Source organism: Sphaerodactylus townsendi, linkage group LG05, assembly GCF_021028975.2.
Source record: "Sphaerodactylus townsendi isolate TG3544 linkage group LG05, MPM_Stown_v2.3, whole genome shotgun sequence".
NCBI lineage: Eukaryota > Metazoa > Chordata > Lepidosauria > Squamata > Sphaerodactylidae > Sphaerodactylus > Sphaerodactylus townsendi.
In genome coordinates this window covers 52,204,691-52,224,763 of record NC_059429.1, presented here as the reverse complement: position 1 = coordinate 52,224,763, position 20,073 = coordinate 52,204,691, and the positions used below count along the sequence as shown (strand labels likewise).

The 20,073-nt window shown below is 43.0% G+C and overlaps 1 protein-coding gene across 4 annotated transcripts in view; it reads right to left on the bottom strand.

The window, feature by feature from the left end:
• Nucleotides 1–1,259: 1,259 nt before the first annotated feature.
• ADGRL4 (adhesion G protein-coupled receptor L4) overlaps nucleotides 1,260–20,073 on the bottom strand; it is a 124,265-nt gene continuing 105,451 nt past the window's right edge. For 3 of the 4 annotated variants that reach the window (XM_048498716.1, XM_048498718.1, XM_048498717.1), the window contains 3 exons: nucleotides 8,587–8,678; nucleotides 4,637–4,805; nucleotides 1,260–1,986 (listed from right to left, as the gene is read on the bottom strand). In XM_048498716.1, coding sequence (XP_048354673.1) covers nucleotides 1,924–1,986; nucleotides 4,637–4,805; nucleotides 8,587–8,678 — 324 coding nt within the window. In that variant the 3' untranslated portion in view covers nucleotides 1,260–1,923. The remainder of the gene's footprint in view (nucleotides 1,987–4,636; nucleotides 4,806–8,586; nucleotides 8,679–20,073) is intronic. The other variant, XM_048498719.1, reaches the window with a different exon arrangement.

Here is a 20,073-nt window from a genome sequence, read left to right as displayed (position 1 = left end):
TGCAGCTTGAATTGTGGAGGCTTATTTGGGGAATTCAGATTAGCCTGTGCACTCCCACACACACCAGCTGGGTGACCTTGGGATAGTCACAGATTTTTGGAGCTCTCTCAGCCTTACCCACCTCACAGGGTGTTTGTTGTGAGGGGTGAAGGGCAAGGAGGTTGTAAGCCCCTTTGAGTCTCCTACAGGAAAGAAAGGGGGGATATAAATCCAAACTCCTCCTCCTCGTCCTCCTCGTCGTCGTCGTCGTCGTCGTCTTCTTCTTCTTCTTCTTCTTCTTCTTCTTCTTCTTCTTCTTCTTCTTCTTCTTCTTCTTCTTCTTCTTCTTCTTCTTCTTCTTCTTCTTCTTCTTCTGGGGTGGCCAAATAGAATCCCTCTTTCCCTTTTCAATTCAGATTATTATATGGTGCTGTCTTGGTTTTTAGTATAAGGTAACCCTTTCCATTCCACAACGGAACTGTCCAGAGTGCAAATCCCGCTGTCCATGAGGCTGGTTGACACGCACAGTCCTGGCTTGGGTAAGGCAGAACTGGGGCAAGGAGGCTATCCCAGTCAGGCAGCAGAGGCAGGGGGGTGAGGCACTCAGATCCGAGGCCAGCTCCCAGGGTTCTTAAAGGGCCATGTGCAAAAGAAGCAGAGGCAGTAGTGTTGGTTCACCCCCACCCCGCTGATTTTCTTAGAAGAAAAAGGCAAACTCCAGCTTGCTTTTAGTAAAAGAGAGCTGTGGCGAATATGGGTGAGGAAGTGGGTAAGTGGTGGTTGGATGTGAGGGAGGGCAGAGTGAGGTGTGTGAGGATGAGCTGGATGTGGATGAGAGTATGTGTGTTGTGTGGTAGTAGTGGGTGAGGCACAGAGAGTGAAAGTTACCTGCATGTGTGTGTGTGGGGGGGAACCCCACCTGACGTCTCACGCGGCAAAGTGTGTATGTTTCACTTCCACTCATATTACCTAACAGTATTACCTATTTACTGTTTTCTCTGCTCATCTCTGCCCATCTGCATGAACATTCTAAGCCCTCATGCCAAGACCTCAGGCCACAGACAGACATGCTGCACGAACATTCTAAGGGTGACAGTTAAACACAGCCAGCTTCATGGCCTGGTGCACCAGAAAAAAGATGTTTTACTTGGCTCAGGTATGGACTTTTGGTGATTTGAAGGTCCGATTACCTGCCCGCAACAGGGAGGGACGTCATGTGAAAATTTGGGGGCGATCCGTCCAGCCGTTTCAGCGTTAGGGAATCACCAACAAACAGATGGTTAGCTTTTTTTATATATATATTTTAATGTTGTACACTGCCCAGAGCCCTTCCAGGGTGGGAAGTTGAATAAACAAACAAACAAACAAGCAAACTTCAGAATACACTTCTCCATCTGACTCCAGGATGCACCTGTGGAAAACCTAATGTATACATAGTTCCATCCAACTATAAACAGCTATCCAATCTTACTTTTAAACTACATGTTTTCAGCAAGGAGATACTTACTAATAGCAGATTATGTTTATTAACACTTTATTAACATTCATTATCTTTAAACACCAATAAGCAAAATTATTTTCATTACCAAGTCAGCAGGCATGACATTAATAGCACAGCTACTCACAAAAACTGCTTTGCACATTGGGTATGCTCTATTCTGAGCTACAGACATTAGCCCTGAAAAGTCCTGGGCTCCTTTAAGAAGTGTAATTTGTTACACAATAAACCAGTCTGTCTTGTATAGATATGCTGTTTGTACACAATATAGTGTGCCAGAGTGTGCATTTATGTACAATACCTATACTAGAGAGAAAGTAATTGATTTTAAGAGAGATGACAGCTCAGAAACTCATTTCATACTTTCACAATATAGCATTTTCCTCCCAAAGCTGCTTGTTTTCTCCTTTCTTCCATGGCACACCTCATCTTAGCATTCCATCCATTTACCTCAAGCATCCAAAACAGCAAGGGACATTTCTGAACAACCGAGTGTATTCCTCCTGGATCTAGAGTGAAAACAGGAAATGATCGTTTTGTGTTAACCAATAAATATATGTATGTTACGCAATTTTCTAGTTGTGGGATTGACCCTTGAGAGCATTTGGAGAGATATTGAAGAGACTTTCAGAATTTGGGCTTACATATTAATGGCAACCTAGAATTATATAACTGCCAATGGGGGCCTCCCAAGGACTTGCAGGGGGGGGGCACCTAATGTCCCATTCTCCGCCACTTCCTTTTTTAATTCCTTGAAAAGCCCCTATAGTCTCTCTCCTTTTTGTGCTTCTTTCTCTCTTTCTAATCTACCAGCCAACCTTCAGCAGCAGTGGCGTAGTGGCTAAGAGCAGTGACTAAGAGCAGGTGCACTCTGATCTGGAGGAACCGGGTTTGATTCCCACTCCCACACACGCCAGCTGGGTGACCTTGGACTAGTCACAGCTTCTTGGAGCTCTCTCAGCCCCACCTACCTCATAGGGGGTTTGTTGTGAGGGGGTAAGGGAAAGGAGATTGTAAGCCCCTTTGAGTCTCCTACAGGAGAGAAAGGGGGGATATAAATCCAAACTCTTCTTCTTCTTCTTCCTTCATCTGTACCCCTGTATTCAGCTTTTCCTCCTTCCTTCCCTCCTGCAAGCCTCTACTTGGGAAAATTATTACCCAGTTACATGATGCCATCTTCTGAGCCAGGTCAGTTGCAAGGCACACCTCACTACCCCTGTATCCCCTCCTGACATTTTTCTTGTTGTCTTCTTGCCTTACTATCAACTTACTAATCTTCTATCTGCATCCCATCTTCAGCTGTATTTATTATTTATTAGTTTTGTTTATAACCCCACCTATATCCACAATGGGGACCCAAAGCAGCTTATATCATTCTGTTCTCCTCCATTTTATTCTCATCAGCAACCTTGTGATGTGGATTGGGTCAAGAAAGTATGGCCATGCCTAAAACATGTCAAGCAAGGGCTGCGTTGTTTTGCCTGGTTACGGGCAAGGTTCAGCCTTCAGGACCTGACACACACATGCACAATAGCCGGATACGGATTGGTGGGGCGCTCTCTCAATGTCAGAGGGAGCGCATCATCAGAGTGGGCCATGCAGGGCTTATAAAAGGCACTGTCTCGTGGTCAGGGCCCACTCTTACTGCGGTCATCAGAGCTTGAGGACTTCGAGGAGCAGAAAGAGCACTGGTAGGAGACTGGGGGAGGGGGAGGCTCATTGGGTCAGCTGCTCCACCATGCACTGACCACTTGAGCTGTAACAAGAGGAACGGGAGCCAGTGGTGTGGGATTTGGCAATGGACCTTTAGGTATGCTGGGGAGAGCTTTTTTACAGGGGTTGCAGCCAAATTTCTTCTTGCTCCAATTGGGTTGCAGTCAAATTTCAAGGGTTTTCGCAAGGTTTCCACATCTCATACACTGGCCTTCATATCCCCACTTATTACAGAAACCTCAAATCAGCTCGTGACAAGCCCGAGGTGGTAGCAGCCAAGTTGGCGAAAGAGTTGTCAGCTGTGAGTTATGATTGTGTATGAATTACTTTTACACATGTGAGGTTGCAATCCGGAACAGAGGTAAAGTCCACTGAAATGAATGGGCAACTCAAGTTATGATTGTGCTTGAGTCAGCTTTTCCACTTATGCCAATATTGCATGTAGTCACTACATGGTTTGTGAGCCCCAATACATTGTTTTTCCCCCTGATATCTCCTTCCCACTTCTGGTGGTTTCCAGGAGACCAGGAGATGGAACTCTTCTATCAGGTAACCAATTTGGAAGACTCATCATGGTCTCACATTTTTAATTTGTTTTTACTTAGAACTTTTGATTTGGCAGGCAGAAGGAAAGCAATTTCAATTATACTTACGTGCTACACGTTTTATCTTTCTCTCAGGCAGCCATGGCCCTAAGTGTCTCATGTCTAATATAGTTTATGGAGATGCAAAGATTTACCTTTTACCCTATCTGAGCTTTTGCAATTCCCCCCATCAAAAGCCCATACTTAAACAAAGTCTTTCTTGCTTTGTCAGCAGCACAGTTTGCAATTTTGAGAAGGCAAAGACAGGCCCCCTTCCACACATAATGCTGTCTGTGTCTGAGCTATTACAGGAGAAGAGAGAGACAAGACTCTTCTTTGCTTTTGGACAGGATGTTAACTTTTATTTAAGCACCACCCAGGCATATTCTCTCACTCATGTTCATACTTGAGAACGAAACTGTTACTGTACTACACTAAGAATTCCTGAGAACCTTGTGGTTTGTATGTAATTCCTTCATTTTTGCATATTGTCAGATATTCTAGTACAACTGGCACCTGGGAGCTAGCTATATGACTGGATATAGGCTTACAGAGAAGATTTAAGGGAATGCTACTCACTTTGGAATCCCCCAAATCTAGGCTTTTTGGACTAGCTCAGAGATTGATTGTATAGATTCCTCAATATGAGCAATTTCCCCAGGTTTTTATATTTGAAGTTAGCTTGGAGACTGCATACACCTACATCAGACATTTCCCCCCCAAATAGATGAAATTTAATAAGAACATTTCAGCAGTGTTGAAAAACATAACTGTGAGCATAAAATTCTAAGGGTGTTGTGGCTATGTATTTATAAATATGCATAGAAATCAATAGCATTTTTAGGATCCAGAAAGTACTTACTTTCCGAGACAAAACACAAAGAAATATAAAGATGAACAGTCCTTGAAAGGCATTAAAAATGGTAAAAAGATATGCTGTGACTACTGATCCCTGGATAACGTGGAGTACTCCAAAGATCCAGGTTGCACCAAGGAGAAAGAGGAGAGAAAGTGCCCCTCGTGCACAAGATCTAGGGAGAAGAGGGACAAATTATCAACCATTATCTTTTTGTTTTTGTTTTGCTCTTGTTTTTCCATTGAAGAAAATTGAAAATGAAGATTTTTAATTTTCAGCTGAAAATCCCCAGAAACTGAATTGCAGTTACATGGTGCCTACTTTGGGGTATGCTGTGGTGCTGCTACTGGAATGATGTGCTCTTCCCTTTCTAGCAAAACACTTCAGAAAGATAAAATTGGATGGTTTTTAAAACACTGGCTATCTTAATCTTCAAATCTGTTTTCTCTGGTGTACTGCAGAGCCATATGATTTGATTTTAAATCTACAGTTAGTGTAATTCCCCAAGGTAAAACATATGTCTGTTATGAAGTATACCCCCTAAGAAACCTTGGAAAAAATGTATAGTATGCTCTTAGGTCAGCACATGTGCATGACATCAAAGGGATCTTCTGGCTGTTTCTCAGTTTCAGCCTTGGAGATACTGCTGGCTATAAAACCAGACTTTCTTTTTATATTAAAAGAATTTTGCTTTTACAATGCAAGAGAACTTTAAATTGTTGCAGGGTCAGAATGCTGATGCTGTAATAGCATACAAATCAATTGGTTGAGTTTGAGGCTTTTCCCTGTTTTGTTATTACTAACATACTGTATTTATAAGTACCCACAGTCCAGCTCATGGAGTTTGACAAATCACACTGTGTTGTCTTGCAAATGAGCTCACTGATTAGTTTTTTCTTTCATTTTTCGTCCAGCAGTTGCTGGACTTCATGAGCACAAGAGAAGTGTGCTCTTGCTCTTTTTTCTTTTGTTGCCATTGTTTTGTCAAAAATGAATAATTTTTTTGCCTTCATTAGAAGCAGTGCACTGTGTGAAGCTGATAGGGTGAGCAGTGGAAGAAAAGTGATCAAACAATTGCTAAATCCTAACTATAAATCTAGTGCAGCATGTTCAAACTGCAGGAGTGTTTCTAAGCAACAAAAACAGTAAGTTGTTTTCAATGGTCCCTGTAGCACACTCCAGCTTTTCCAGCACAAATGGTTTTCAAGGTCTCTGTAAATCAGTTTTAAAGAGAATTAGTTGATGGAAAAATCATAGCAGCATAGAGAGAAATCATCAGAAAAAAACAGATAAAAATCCAAACTAGATCCCTTTCCATTTCTGTCTTCCCAGAAATAAACAGAATCACCCAGAAACCAATGAAGGTAAGCATTTACACCCATTCATTTCAATGGGAAGAAGACATGCATTACTTCTCACACTGACATGAATATGAATTGAACTGCACTGAGCACCAAATCAGATTCCTATGTAAAATTGGCATTCTTTATTGGAAACAACTATTTCAATTAAACTGGAAGCATTACTTTTAAGAATGAAAAGTTTGCTTAGTTTGCTCAGTCCAGAACAGTAATTAAACCTGCGCTGGGCTTACCTACAATATTCAGAAATCCGTTTCATGTTTTATTATATCTCCAGAATCTGGAGCAATTCAGGACCAGGTTTTATGCATGGATTTTGGTAAACTGGCTAGGTAAGCTACTGTGAAGGATTTTTTAGGTCCAGTATTCCTGCATTTATTCTGAATACTTTATTTGCTTCAAAGGACTATTAGCATATTCCTGAGTGATTGTGATGTTTTACATTAACAATCTCATCTCTAAATATTCCGGGAACATTTGTCAACAAAATTAAAATAAATTAAAAGGATATTTTTTGCTGTCAAATTACAGCTGACGTATGGCAACCCCACAGGGTTTTCAAGGTAAGAAACATTTGGAGGCAGTTTGCCATTGTCTTCTTCCATGTCACGTTCCTGCTATTTGTTGAAGATGTCCTATCCAAATACTTGCCAGGGTTGAGGTTAAGAATGTGTGACAGGCCCAAAGTCAGCCAGCAAGTTTCCTTGGCAGAAAAAGGGGTTCAAATCTGGCTTTCCTAGATTCTAGTCTGACACTTTAACCACACTGGCTCTCTAAAGGGTCTTTTAAATTCTGAATTAAAATTTTTATTTTAGATTCTACGGCACTATGTGCAGTACAGAGTTCAGTCTGAGACAGTTAAAGTGTGATCCTGAATTATATATGCTGCAAAGTTCACCACAAATTCACTCCTGTTTCTCTGGAAGACTTGCCACCATCCACTGGATCTTCCTGCTTCTGCTGAGTTAAATGGTGAGAAAAAAAAATGATTGGGGAAATGGTGTGTGTGAGAATGGTGTCTTGCTGATGGCACAAGCCAGAACTGATGTCATCACATGAGGCAACATCCTATCATTTATCCCAAACACTGTTATTAAATCATAGAGTTATGGGCAATGATGAAATTGCTTCTGGCTAGTGCCAGACTTTGCTGGTGAGGTCCTCACTGAATCTGAGACTCCTGCTCCTACAGTGAGTTTCTCAGAATTATTATGAGGAGAACTCCTAAAACTTTAAAATCATAATTGCAGTATGATTACTTTCTGAGATTTTTTTTAGGGGTGGGACTGTGTGAAAGGTTTACGTTTTTCTTGATCTTGGCAAGGAAAATACATTTGCTGTATTCTTTAGAATGAACATGCCATTTACAGCTGAATGTGTACATTATTATTTATTGGGATATTGTTGCACTTCAGCAGTAATTTGCATCTTGATTTTCCTGTGCAGACAGGAACATTCAGTTGCAAATGATTGCTATAGTGCAATAGCATCACAGTATCCAATTATGTATGGATGCTTTTTTGCGGTCAAAAGGAATCCTTCCTCTCTTTTTCATCAGTAGAAAATCTGGTTAAATCTAACCCCAGGCATGCACAAAGTTCAAACAAACAATTTAGAGATAATTTAGAATGCATGGACAGGAAAAGTTTTTTTAAAAAAAGCAAGCATTCTTCAATGACAGTTTGTCGCTGCAGAGCCTTTTACAGTTCAGGAACAAAGAAGTTAAATTATCTCTGGTTGAGAATGGTATTGTCTTTACATCAAAACTTAAAGTAAAATATGATGCAAGATTAAGAAAAGGATTTGCAGCCCAATCCAGATGGGGGCACAAAACTTTTTGGGAGTAGCAGGGAATCCTGCTGGCAAATTTGCCCCTCTTTGCTGGCATAAGGAGCATCCATGCCAGTTGAGAGGTGGTCAGACCTGGAAGTGGGCACCACTGGGGAACTATGCTGGTGTCCAAGTGGATGCTGGCACAGGGGGTTGGGCAGGGTGTTACCAGGGATGGAGCCAAGTTTAGTTGGCTTCCGCCAGTATTTCATCCTAGGAATGCCTCCTAGTATGCAGACATATGTCACACCCCAGGGGCGTACCACTCAGGGGGACATATGGGATCAAATGTCTTTGGGCTGTGCCATTTAGTCATGGTGGGGCAGAAAATCATCCCTCACACCCCTCCCCCCCCCAATCCACACATTGACTTCAAGACCTGGTGCAAAAAACCCATTGCTTGGTCATGGTGGTGGAGGGCTGCTGCCCATAAAGGGTTGGTGGGGGCGGAAAACTCAGATTTTGCACCTGGCTACATTTTCCCTAGATACGCCTCTGCCACACCCAATAAGGTAATTTGGGCAGCAGGAGGAATTTTTTAAAAAATTCCCTCCTTCTACACCACCTGAAGCCCATTTGGAGACAGCGTGACACCATCGTCACTGCACTGCCCCCAGCCTCCCCAGCACACACCCCAATCTGGATTGCGCTGTTAATATACATTTCTATTCTAAATTAAAAATTCTTCAGAAGGCACAAATATTTCTTACCAAATTATTGCTTAGATCTTATGTTAAAAAAAACTTGTGTTGAAGCTGAACATACCTTATATTTTCATAACAGTTCACTTCTGGTTTTAGCATGGCTGTTTGTCGAAATACTTTATAGATAATAACTCCAAAAGCCATCAAATTCACCTGGAGAATATTCAGTTTTTTCATTTTATAAGAATGCAAGATGCAGAAAGCAGTATTTTCAAATGTGTAGCAAATACATTACATTTAAAAAAATGTTAAGGATGACATAAAGGCTCCACATAAAAAGTCCTAAGTGCTATTACCTAGCACTGCTAAAATTAAGCATTGTGGTACCTGGGAAAATATTTGGGTGTGAACCCTTCTGGGTCAAGGGGAGAGCTAATAACATGTTGAATAAGTTTAGCTCAGCAATTTTTGGCAAAACCAGTGACCTCGGAACAGACTCAGAAAAAGTAGCCTAAACTTGGCCAGTAGTTAAATAAACACATTAAAACAGACTGAGAAGAGGAAGAAGTACCCTCCTGTTTTTTGTTTTTTTGTTTTAATCATACATAAAATGTTTATTCATTAATGTTTATATCCCATACTTTCCCTGGTAGCTCAACTTTCAACAAGGCTTCAAAGTAAAAACTACAGATAAACAAACAAAATCATAAACCCCAGGTGTTTCATGGTTATACAGGAGTATATCCTGGGAGTTTAACTTTCATAGTAGAATAACACAAAAAACAGTTGTGAGCCTATGTAAATGGTGAAGGTTTGCCAGGTATCTGCTTCATTCATTCATTCATTCATTCATTCATTCATTCATTCATTCATTCATTCATTCATTCATAGGCCATCCTTCCCCAATTGGACTCAAGGCAGCTTACAACATTAAAATATAACAGTAAAATCAATCAAATACAATTATCAATATTCCAGAGCCATAATCACCTAATAGGGAATGGGTTATACAAACCAATCAAGATTTTACCCCTCATAAAATACAAATTAACACAGTGTAGGGAATGAGAAAGGGAGGCCAGGTCAGGGGATAAATACCACTGCTGCCTCAATTGGAGGCCTTGCTAAACACTGTGTCTTGCAGGCTCTGCAAAATTGTTCTCTCACAGATCCTTGGTCTCACTTGACAGAACATTCCACCAGGTCATGGCCAGAGCAAAAAGTTTCTGGTTCTGGTTGAGGCCAGATAGACAGCTTTCAGGCCAGAGACAACCAGTTGAGCACAATGCTTTTTGCTGAACGAAATCCTTTTGGGGGAACATATTGGGAAAGGTGGTCCCAAAGCTACAAAGACTCAGACCATTTAGAGCTTTGAAGGTCAAAACCTTGAAACTGATTTGGTGCTTCAGCTGGAACTAATGCAGCTAGTGGAGCATTGATTGGATATGTGCCCACCATGAGGCCCCAGTAAGGATCCAGGCAGCTGTATTTTGTATTGGGAGTGAAGGACTTGATGCTGTTTCCTGCTTCAATGACAGAGGGGGACTTATATGTGACACAGATAGCTAGAGTGGGTCAAGACACTGGGCACCTCTCTGCTCTGACACTATCCCTTTGATCTGTAGATTTCTACTCTCCAGGAACTTTCTTCCTTCTTGCATCTCCTCTGCCTTCCACCATTCTTACACTCACTCTCCATCTTGCACCATGTGTGCAGAGAGATGCAGACAGCTAGTTCGATTAGAATAGGGAACCTATCTTGCCACTTTTCTATCCAGGATGTAGTTCACTAGTAAAGACTCCTCTTATTAGCTAGAAACAATGATTTTGCTCTGAGTTTCTGTTATTACCAGAACACACATGCCTGGGTAACCTCCTCTGTGTTTTGCCTCTGTGCCCTCTACTGTAATGAGAAGGTATGTCTTACAGAGATAATTATCAACATTTTTTACCAACTGGAGCTTCCAGAACAGGCTGTCCATTTTGGAGGTGACTGTTTTATGGATCACTGTGGCTAGGTTAGGTTGGGATAGGCAGGGTACCAACTGCCTGGCCTGGTGAAGATGGTAAAATGCCTCCATTGACCTGTGCCTCCATTGGCAAGGAGGTATCCAGCATCACTCCTAGACTCTTGACAGTTAGCATAGGTGTTAACTGCACTCTGTCATGAGGTGGAAGTTGGCCACCCCATCTGCACTTCCTCATCCCAGACACAGGACCTCCGACTTCAGTGGATTTAGTTTCAGCAGACTCTCTTTTAGCCATTTTACCATGGCCCCTAAACATGGCCAAAATTAACAAATATAGCTTGGTGTCATCAGAATACTGCCCACTGTCCACAGAATACTGTCACGCCCAAAGCTCTAGACCAACTTGGGAAGAGGGCACATGTAGAGGTTAAATAACATTGGGGAGAGAATTGACCCATGCAGGACACCACATACCAGTGAATGGTGTGCTGAGGTTCTCTGAACTGGTCCAATTTAAGACCTGAAGACAGCCAAGGGACAGAAGCGAAGCTACAAGGGGGCCAGGGGGTGCGTGTTGTACCAGGTGCGTGCCTCGGGGCGCACAAAAATTCAGATTTGTGTTTTTTGTATTTTTTTAGTGTTTTTTTCAGTTTCTGGCCTGCAGAGGGCACATTTTTAGGCTAGTAGCACCAAAATTTCAGGATATCTTTAGGATACTCTTCTGATGATACTACCCAGGTTTGGTGAAGTTTGGTTCAGGGAGTCAAAGTTATGGATTCCCAAAGGGGGTCCCATTGTTTCCAATGGGAGCTAATAGGAGATAGGGGCGACACCTTTGAGGATCCATAAATTTGGACCCCCTGAACCAAACTTTACCAAGCCTGGGTGGTATCATCAGGAGAGTCTCCTAAGGATACCCTGAACTTTTGGTGCTGCTAGCCTTAAAAATGCACCCCAGCAGGCCAAAACCTGAAAGAAACATTAAAAATGCAAAAGAAACCCCACAAACGAACACCCCCCCCCACCCCCACCCCGGCAAAACCCAGATTTTGCACCGGGCTCCATTTTCCCTAGCTACACCTCTGCCAAGGGGCCTCAAGTTCACTAGTGCATCCAAAATGACAGGGAAGTCCTGTCAGAGGAATAGGATTTTATCCACAAAAAATTACTCTAAACAGTTTAGCTAGGTGAGAGCTACTGAATGTGATAGTGGCCTTTTTCCTTTTTCATGGCCTTTACTGCCAACTCATATGCTTTCATAAGTGTTCTATAAGATGTTCTTGTTGTCTTGTCATGTGTTCTCCACCAAACTCGCTCTAGTCATCTAAGCTCTACATTTTCCTCCTTAGCTCCAGGGTATACCAAGGAACTAGTTTGGAATGGGAGCAAAGAGGACAGCAGGGAGTGATCTTGTCAATGGTTTCTGAGAGATTTCCATGCTGTTCTCTACCAGCTCATTTAATGAGTTGCCAGGAGGCCCTAGATCTCTCAGAGCATTCTGGAAACCAATGGATCCATAAGTCTCCATGTGTAAGCATAAATCAGCTCTCCATCTATACAGGCAGTGACTGGCATGTTCAAATGGGCTGTCAGTGCGTAATGTTCCAACCGTGAAACTCTATTTACAGAGATCAGTCCCATATTCATCCCCTTCCCAAAGACTAAATTCAGGCTGTGACTTGCTTGGTGCATGGGGCTTGATCCAAATTGGGAAAGTCCAAGTTTTGCCATGGAAGGCACTAGGTCTGAAGGCTGCCTCATCTGCATGAACCTAGAGGTTCTCCAGCACCACCAGTCTCTGGAACTCCAAGGTCCAGCTAGAGACAGCCTCTAGCAGCCCCGGGCAAAATTCTGGCAATGTTAGCCAATGTCCAATGAACCTCTGCTGGTTGGCAGGTGTAAACAGGTCAGCCAAGTGGGTTGGCAGTGATCACTGTCCCTGCAACATCATTACTCTTTAAGTAGCAGGCTTTAAAAAGTGTTGTCTTTTTTAGAGAGATGGATTCCCCCTGCGATATCTGAAATTGCTTCTGAGCTATTTCATTTTCCCTTCTCTTTCCCACCCCCTCTCATCTCCAGCTGTCCTGCTGCTCCATGGAAAATGACTTAGCCAGCTGACCAGCCAGGAGGGAGAATGGAAAAATATACCCCCCCCCCAAAAACACACACCCTGATTTCATTGCTACTGTTTTGGCTGTTTCATCACCACATGAGGTACCTAGTGAATACTGGGAATTTTGGTTCCAAGTCTACCTGACAGTAGGATATTATTATGGAAACTAGCTTGTATATTTTTATCCCAGTTTCCTTCCAAGGAGATCAGGCAATGGTGAACTGGGATGAAAAAAAGAACTGGTCCTAAGAAAGGTTCAGTCTCCAGCCTGCTCCTGACCCTGTCCCTCAAAGGAGAGCGTGAAGAAGATGTCAACTTCACTGTTCAGGACAGCTGGGTACTTTTCTCCCCAGGCCATGTAGAGACTGCATAGGCTATAGACAGGCCAAAACTTCCTTCCCTGTGCTGTATGAGGTTCAATGGCTGCATGCCTCCTTCTCTATCCTGTGCACAACAGCGGTCTCCTGCCCTGCACAAGGCTGAGACTACTGGCTCACAATGGTGATATTTGCCTCTGGCTTGGTGTGGGGTCAGAGCCACTCTGCCAAGAACCTTGCCAAGAAGCTTCATGGCATAGTGGGGGACTTGAACTTGAATTTCCCAGATTCCAGACCAACACTCTTGACCACTTTAACTGTACTGACCTTACATTTCCCAATGTAGTCAAGATACCCCAGTTGATTATGGAACAGGCAGCTAGCTAGCACAGCAATTCCTCAACTCACCAAAGAGCAGCAAAGAAATTGGACTAGAGGTGTGATGTGTTAATCATATACATTAAAATGGAACAGTCTGCCTTCTCCCTCTCCAATATTTGTGTGTTGTGCTAGTCTCATGAGGAGGAGTCCCTGGTCATTAATTTTATTTGTTGTTTAGAAATGCAGGCTGGATTAGCTCCCTTGATCTGAAACCAGTTTATCTCATCCCTGTATCTTCTTGCTAATACATTGATGTTGTTTTGAATGCATTCTTCTCTTCTATTGCACGCTGAAATTGCTCCTCTGTTGGCACAGGGAATGCTCCAATGCAATTGGGAGTTTTTCACTGCCCCAGTGCTGCAGCGTGGCTGCCACATTTTTGCCACAGAGCCACCCTACAGCATTGGCTTTGCTCTGTGAACTGCAAAGGTTGAGGTTCTTTTGAAATGCCCCTTTGTTGCTCTGGTGGCTTCCACCACCATGCAAAACTCCTCCGTAGCAGAACCAGGGCCAGTTTTCCAGCCTTGCTGCTCTGGCCCGCCCCACCAATGAACAGGTGCTGAGAATCGGTGCCCTCCCTTCCTTGCAGTGAAAAAAAATGGAGGGAGAAACCTTGGTTTTTAGAAAGGAAGGAGAAACCTTGGGCAGAAAAGCTGCATGTGCAGGCACCATGAACAAAAGGGTGGCAAATCTCTCCCACACACAAGGATTTTAGATTTAGATTTTAGGCTGGGGTGGGGTGGGGGTGGAGGATGGTTATTCCATCACACACACAAGGATTGGGGGGGCAAGGGTGCCGATTCTCAGTGCCTATTTTGTGTTCAGAGTAATTTAAAACTAAAATAGTGAAATTGAGTGGAGGGAATGGGGCAAGATTCAGCCAATCCGAATGCAGGAAATGGAGGCTGCCCGCGCATGCATGAAAGAGACTGTGGAAGAGCTCGCGGTACTTTATCGGTGCTTATGGGAAAGCCCTGGGCTTGTGGGAAACAATTCACGGCTTCCTGCAGCAGCCATGACTCGAGCAAAGGAAAGAGCCAAGCAGCAGTGGGGAAGTATAGTATTAGGTCAGATTGAGTTAATAGGCTTGCACTAAAATTGGATCCTTGTTAGTGTAGGTAGGATGTTGTAGCTTAGGTTGTTTTTGGATTGTGAAATTAATAGGAAGTCACCATCTACTTTTTCTTTCTTTATATCAGGTTAAATAGGATGTTGTTCGTTTTGTGATTGCCTATGATATTGTTATGCAATGATGTTTATTGTAGATTTAGGTTGAGGAATTGCTGTTGTGATATTATTATTATGTGTTTGGTGCTATGAAATGTTCTGCTGAAGTTCTGCTGATGTTGTTGTAAGTGCATTAATCTGTTATTAGTTTATTAACCTGAAACTGATTTATTTAGTATTTACTGGATTATTGATTATTGTGGGTCTATTGTACTGGATTTGTTCTTATGTTTAGTCCTATTGTATTGTTATATTATTGTTATTTATTATGTTATGCACCGCCCTGAGCCCTTTGGGGGAGGGCAGTATATTAAATATCTAATCCAATCTAATCTAAAAACCGGCCTGTGTGAATCTAAGAGGAACCTGAGTGAATACCCGATTCTTCATTTTCAAGCAAAAGGCAATATCACATGGTATCAGAAGGGATCCAGTTTCTTCTTTTGATCTCCTCATTATAAGATTATACCCTTTGTTTAATAACGGAACATTTAAAGCCTTCATCAGATTAATTCTTTCTGGGAAATTAGAGAAGAACTGGAGATGATGGAAACAAATTAAAACTGTTCTTGACACACCTATAGATTGTATTCTTATTCTAGGTTCTATAAGTGGGTGAGAAATGCAATATATTAAAGGTAGAAATAAAAATGGAATATATTTCCCACTCCCCAAGAAATCCATTCAACAGTAAGCAGACATAAAATGAACATGTTGCTGGAATGAGTCAACTATAATCCATATTGTTTGAAAGAGTAAAAAATTAGATTTCCCAGCATAATTAAGTAAATATTTCTTTTTACTGAAGTCCTAAACAGTTATATCTGTCTAAGTCCAGTACGGTCTGTAGTGCTTATGTTACCACCCAAGAAAATAAACAAAATATTTTCCTGAGTCAGGTTACTTGACTACACTGGCTCCATGCCCGGACACGGAGACTGGTGTGGCTCAGAAGCCTTCATAAGACTTGCAAAGGTCGCAAACATGTGATTGAGTCAATGATATATGATTTCCCTCTTGTTCATGCCATTCTAGGATGTAATAAAAGCCCCTTTAGAATTGGATTTATGATTTTCTTACTGCTTAGGATTTTAGTTTGACTAGGGTATCCAGTTAGTTTAAGGTTTTGTCTTGCCTATAAGTATGTGTGTTTATTCCTTAAGGTTTCCCGAATGTTTAAGTTTAGAAATGTTATTTTTGAAATTTGTGTCTGTTAGCAAAAGCAGTAGCCTGTAGAGGCTGATATTAAGAGATATGGAAGTTGGCTCTGGAATGCTGCTTAGACCAACACCCAGCCGACTCCTTAGCAAAGACAAAGACCTCCTTTGGACTTGCAAATCAAATCTATTGGCAGCACCCAGAGGTCCCCAGCCATTGGGAGTCATGCAGGGACCATCATTGGACAGTTTGAACTTTTCTTTGTTGTAAAGATGAGGAGCGGGAGCCTCAGGGCATTACTGAAGGAAACAGCCATCTGATAAAGAAGATAGCTGGGTGAGGTAGCGAGCCCACCTGGATTTCCTGAATGGACTGTTATCTGCTCTCCCTTCAGCACCATTGCGAGATCCCGTGAGAAGGCGTTTGACAGCGAGATTTTGTAATCCCATTCAGAAGTTGTAATTGTATCTTGCTTTTGTATTGTTTATTTCTTATTGGTGTTTGGTGAGGGACTTGCCCCCTCACCTCCCCTTTTACCTGCCCCTTTGCCCTGTTGATGTTTGGGAATAAAAGTTCTTGCACTGGGTTGCAAGAGCACGATTCTCCTGCCCGAGCTGTGACCTTGACTTCCAAATAAAATCCTTTGCTTTGAAGAACGCCGGCTTCCTGCATCTCATTACGTTGCTGAGATGAGCTGAAATCACTTATTGTTACCTGAGCAGCAGCGGTTTCAAATAGAAGAGGATAACACTACAGTACGGTCTGTAGTGCTTAGAAGGGATTAACTCTGTTTAGGAGGGTACTGTTTGTGTTGCAAAAATGACCCACTTGCATATTAGCCATTTTAGAGAGTGGACAGATGCCACTATACACAAGTAGTGCATAGACTGATTCCAAATTCTAAACTTATGAAAATCTGAATCTGGATTCTCTCCAATTATTATCATGGCTCCAAACAGGCCTGCCATGGAATTCTAATCCGTGCTTGTTTGTTAAACTTTTCCAAACTGCTTGATTCCAAAGGTATTTGTCAAGACATCTCTCTTCACGGATTGCTTGTATCCTTTGGAAACATCTACAGTTTTATGTTTAACAACAAAAAGTAAAATACTTTGTAAATGAAATGGTACTGAGTGCTATGCCATACAAAGAAATCTACTGACGTGCTAATACTATTGTTCCTACTTACAGATGGAGAGAACAGCAAGTATGAATCACTATAATTCTAAGCTCCTTCAGAGAGAATCACAAAGTAATATGATATCCTGGTGTGTTAGATTTTGCATTTGGATCTATGACTGAGTCATAAGACATCCAGACAGCTCCATATTGAGCACACATCTGAGGAATACAAGTTATTTCATCTTCTGTTGGCAGTTTGCTTAAACAGCTAGCTTTGAATGTGTTTCTTGCTCTATGTCTAAATACAGGAAGAAGATCCATATTTTGATTTGTCCATGTGTAGTTGTTGTGTGTGTAATTATCCAAAGAAATCATGAGTATCAAACAGTTTTCTGAAAATATTTTGGCAGGCATTTAAGATAATTTATATATTTTGTTTTCCTAGTTTCAATGGTATAGATTTCTACTTCTCATGATTAGGGATATTAGGTTGGTGCATGGAGAGCAGTTGCATCCAGGGTTAGTATGGTTGGGCACAGTATTTCCCAGGGAACCACACAAGGAGGCAGACAGCCAGACCATGAAGAATCAGACTAGTCTGCCATGGTAACAGGTGAGTAGCATGTGTTGCCCTGGTGACTGACCCAAGCCAGGAAAGAGCAATGGAGATGGCTCCTATGCAGAGGCATACCGGGGGGAAATGGCACCTAGGGCAACACATGTTCTGGGCGCCCCACCCCACCCCTGTGCCCACCGCGCCCCACTTACTTTTGTGGGCCGGGAGCCTGCTGCATGCCCACACAGGCTCCGATGGAGGTGGGGGGGTACAGAGGTGCACCGAGCCCTGCCCCCGGCCTCCCTGCAGACCAGCTCCTGCCCTCCCCAGGGAGGCTAGAGAGGGCAGAGCCCAGCAGCAGGCAATCTGGACAGGAGGATCAGGTGAGCTCTGTGGCAGCGCCTGCCTGTGCCGCCCAACAGGAAGCCTCCCTGGGGAGGGCAGAAAACAGCCTTCAGGGAGGCTGGGAAGGACAGGGCTTGGTGGTGGGTGCTGTGACAGGTGCTGTGGTGGCGGGCTGTCTCTTGCCCTCCCTGGCCTCCCTGAGAAGCATGGAGCCAGCCTGTGGCTGCAGGCAGCCCATGGTGACCCGGTGGAGCTAGGAGGGCAATGGGCCTGAATGGGCTCTCACTGCCCTTCCACCAGCTGTGCTGCTTCTCGCTGGTGCTGTGCCAGTGCATGGTCACTCCACCATGCTCGTTCAGCCAGCCAGCGGAGCAGCGTGGTGAGGTGGGATTTGCCATTTAACAAGCGGTTTGTCCAAACCAGGCCAAGCTGGCTGAATCTCACCTCTGGGTGGAATGTGCATGGAAAGGTAATAAAAGGGGGAAGATGGAAAGGGAAGAGGAAGAAGAAGATAGGAGGGAAGCAGGGAGTGGGAGAGAAAAAAGAAGTGTGTGAGAGGAATGGAGGAGAGGGAGAGAGAACATGAGAAAAGGAGCAATCAGGGGAGGGTGCATGACTCCTTCCCCAAATGCCCATAAGGAAGAGTGAGGAAACAGGGACAGCTAACAAGCAGGGAGGGAGTTTGGAAGACAGGGTGAGGAGGGACTTTTTTGAAAGGGTAGGTAGGCCTCGAGCCAGCAGCAGCCCTTTTTTTGAGTTTGCTCGCAGTCCTAGCATCCACTCCTATAGAAAAACCCTAAACAACATGAAATCAAGCCTCAACAAACCAATTGAATTTTCAATGTCAGGAGACTAGGAAGTAGGCTCAGCTGAGGAAAATCACGGCGGGAAACCAAAAAATCAATTTGAAAATTACCTCCTGTACTTCATAACCCCTCCCCTGCATGCGCACAACCACTTCAGCACCAAATGCACCTCCCTTCCCCATTTGCACACCCGCAGACCCCCTTGTCCTGCTCCTGCACTGCTGTTTGCCCCTCCCCCATTTCCAAAATGATCCTCATGCCTGAAAATCAAGTCCCGCATGCACTGCTCTGCGCCTCTCTAGCATCTTCGTCTCCTCTTCTGCCCCCCTAGCAGCAGCCATCTGGAGCACATGCACCAGGCCCGCCGACCAAGGCCTCCCTGGTCACTGCGATGTGCGTATGTTGCGTTCAGCAGCCCAGCCCAGCCTAAGTGTGTTTGTGTGTGTGGGGGATTTTCTGCCTCCCCATATGCCAAACTCTGTGCGCGTGTGCCCACAGAGAGGGCTCTGATTGCCAGCTCTGGCACGCATGCCATAGCTTAGCCACCAGGGTGCTAGACTGTTTACCTCAAGCTCCTTTTCTTTTTTCAGCCCCAGTCATTTCTATAATGCTGTTCTGGGCCACATGTTTCTAACTGGTGTTAGAAGCAGCTACTGGTATGAGCCACTTACTGCAGCTAGTAAGGCTACCAGCAAGTATGCTGTTTGTGGATGTCCAACTTTAGCTTAATTCTGTGAATTGACCCCTTTGATCCAGTGGGTACTTTGATGAGTATTAAGTCAGGTTTCCCTTTCTTTTCTCACAGCAGTGGGCTATGCACATTTCTAGTTATGCTATACTGAATACTCCAAGTATATGTCTAAAATTTATACATATCTCAATAGGCAAAGTATTTCACTTTCATTTTGTTCTATTTTTATCCACTTTTGTTGGTAATGTATTACAAAATATATACCTGCCTGCAAAATACGATGATGCCACAAAGGAAGAAAGGATGTTATAACAATAATTAAGACTAAATTGCTCAAGTCGGAGAATATCGAAACAATTCTCATAAATCATATAATAACTGAAGAATTTGAAAAAAGCAGCTATTTGAAAATAAGCATATTAAAAGAACTGGGGTGAAGAATATGTACATTATATGATTTCCCCTCCCAAAGGAGAAACTCTCTGATCTAAGAAGCCTCTTTAAGAATTAGACCCTTTGCAGTTCTCCATTGCTACAAAGACAATCCAGTCGAGTAAAGGAAAAGCTAGTTCTAAAGATTCTGATACTCTTCTTCTGAGTCAGTTGCGTGCCTCTCATTCAAAGCTTCAAAACTGTAGCTCTGAAATCATTCTTTCCTACCTTTTCAGGCTTGTGCTCAATAATTGATGAAATCATCTATATGCTGATGTCAAACCTTAGAAAAATAGGGATTGGGGAGGGAGAGATGTCTCCCGCTGCTCTTTTAGTAACATACGCTCTTAAAAAAAATCAGATTAGATACGGCACCTTCAAAAATATCTGATGTTCAGAACATCATTCTCCCCAATGACCCTTATTATCAATGTTAGAATTAACAAGCTTGAATTGTGATGTGCAATCTTCCATGAACAGGGGGAAAAAA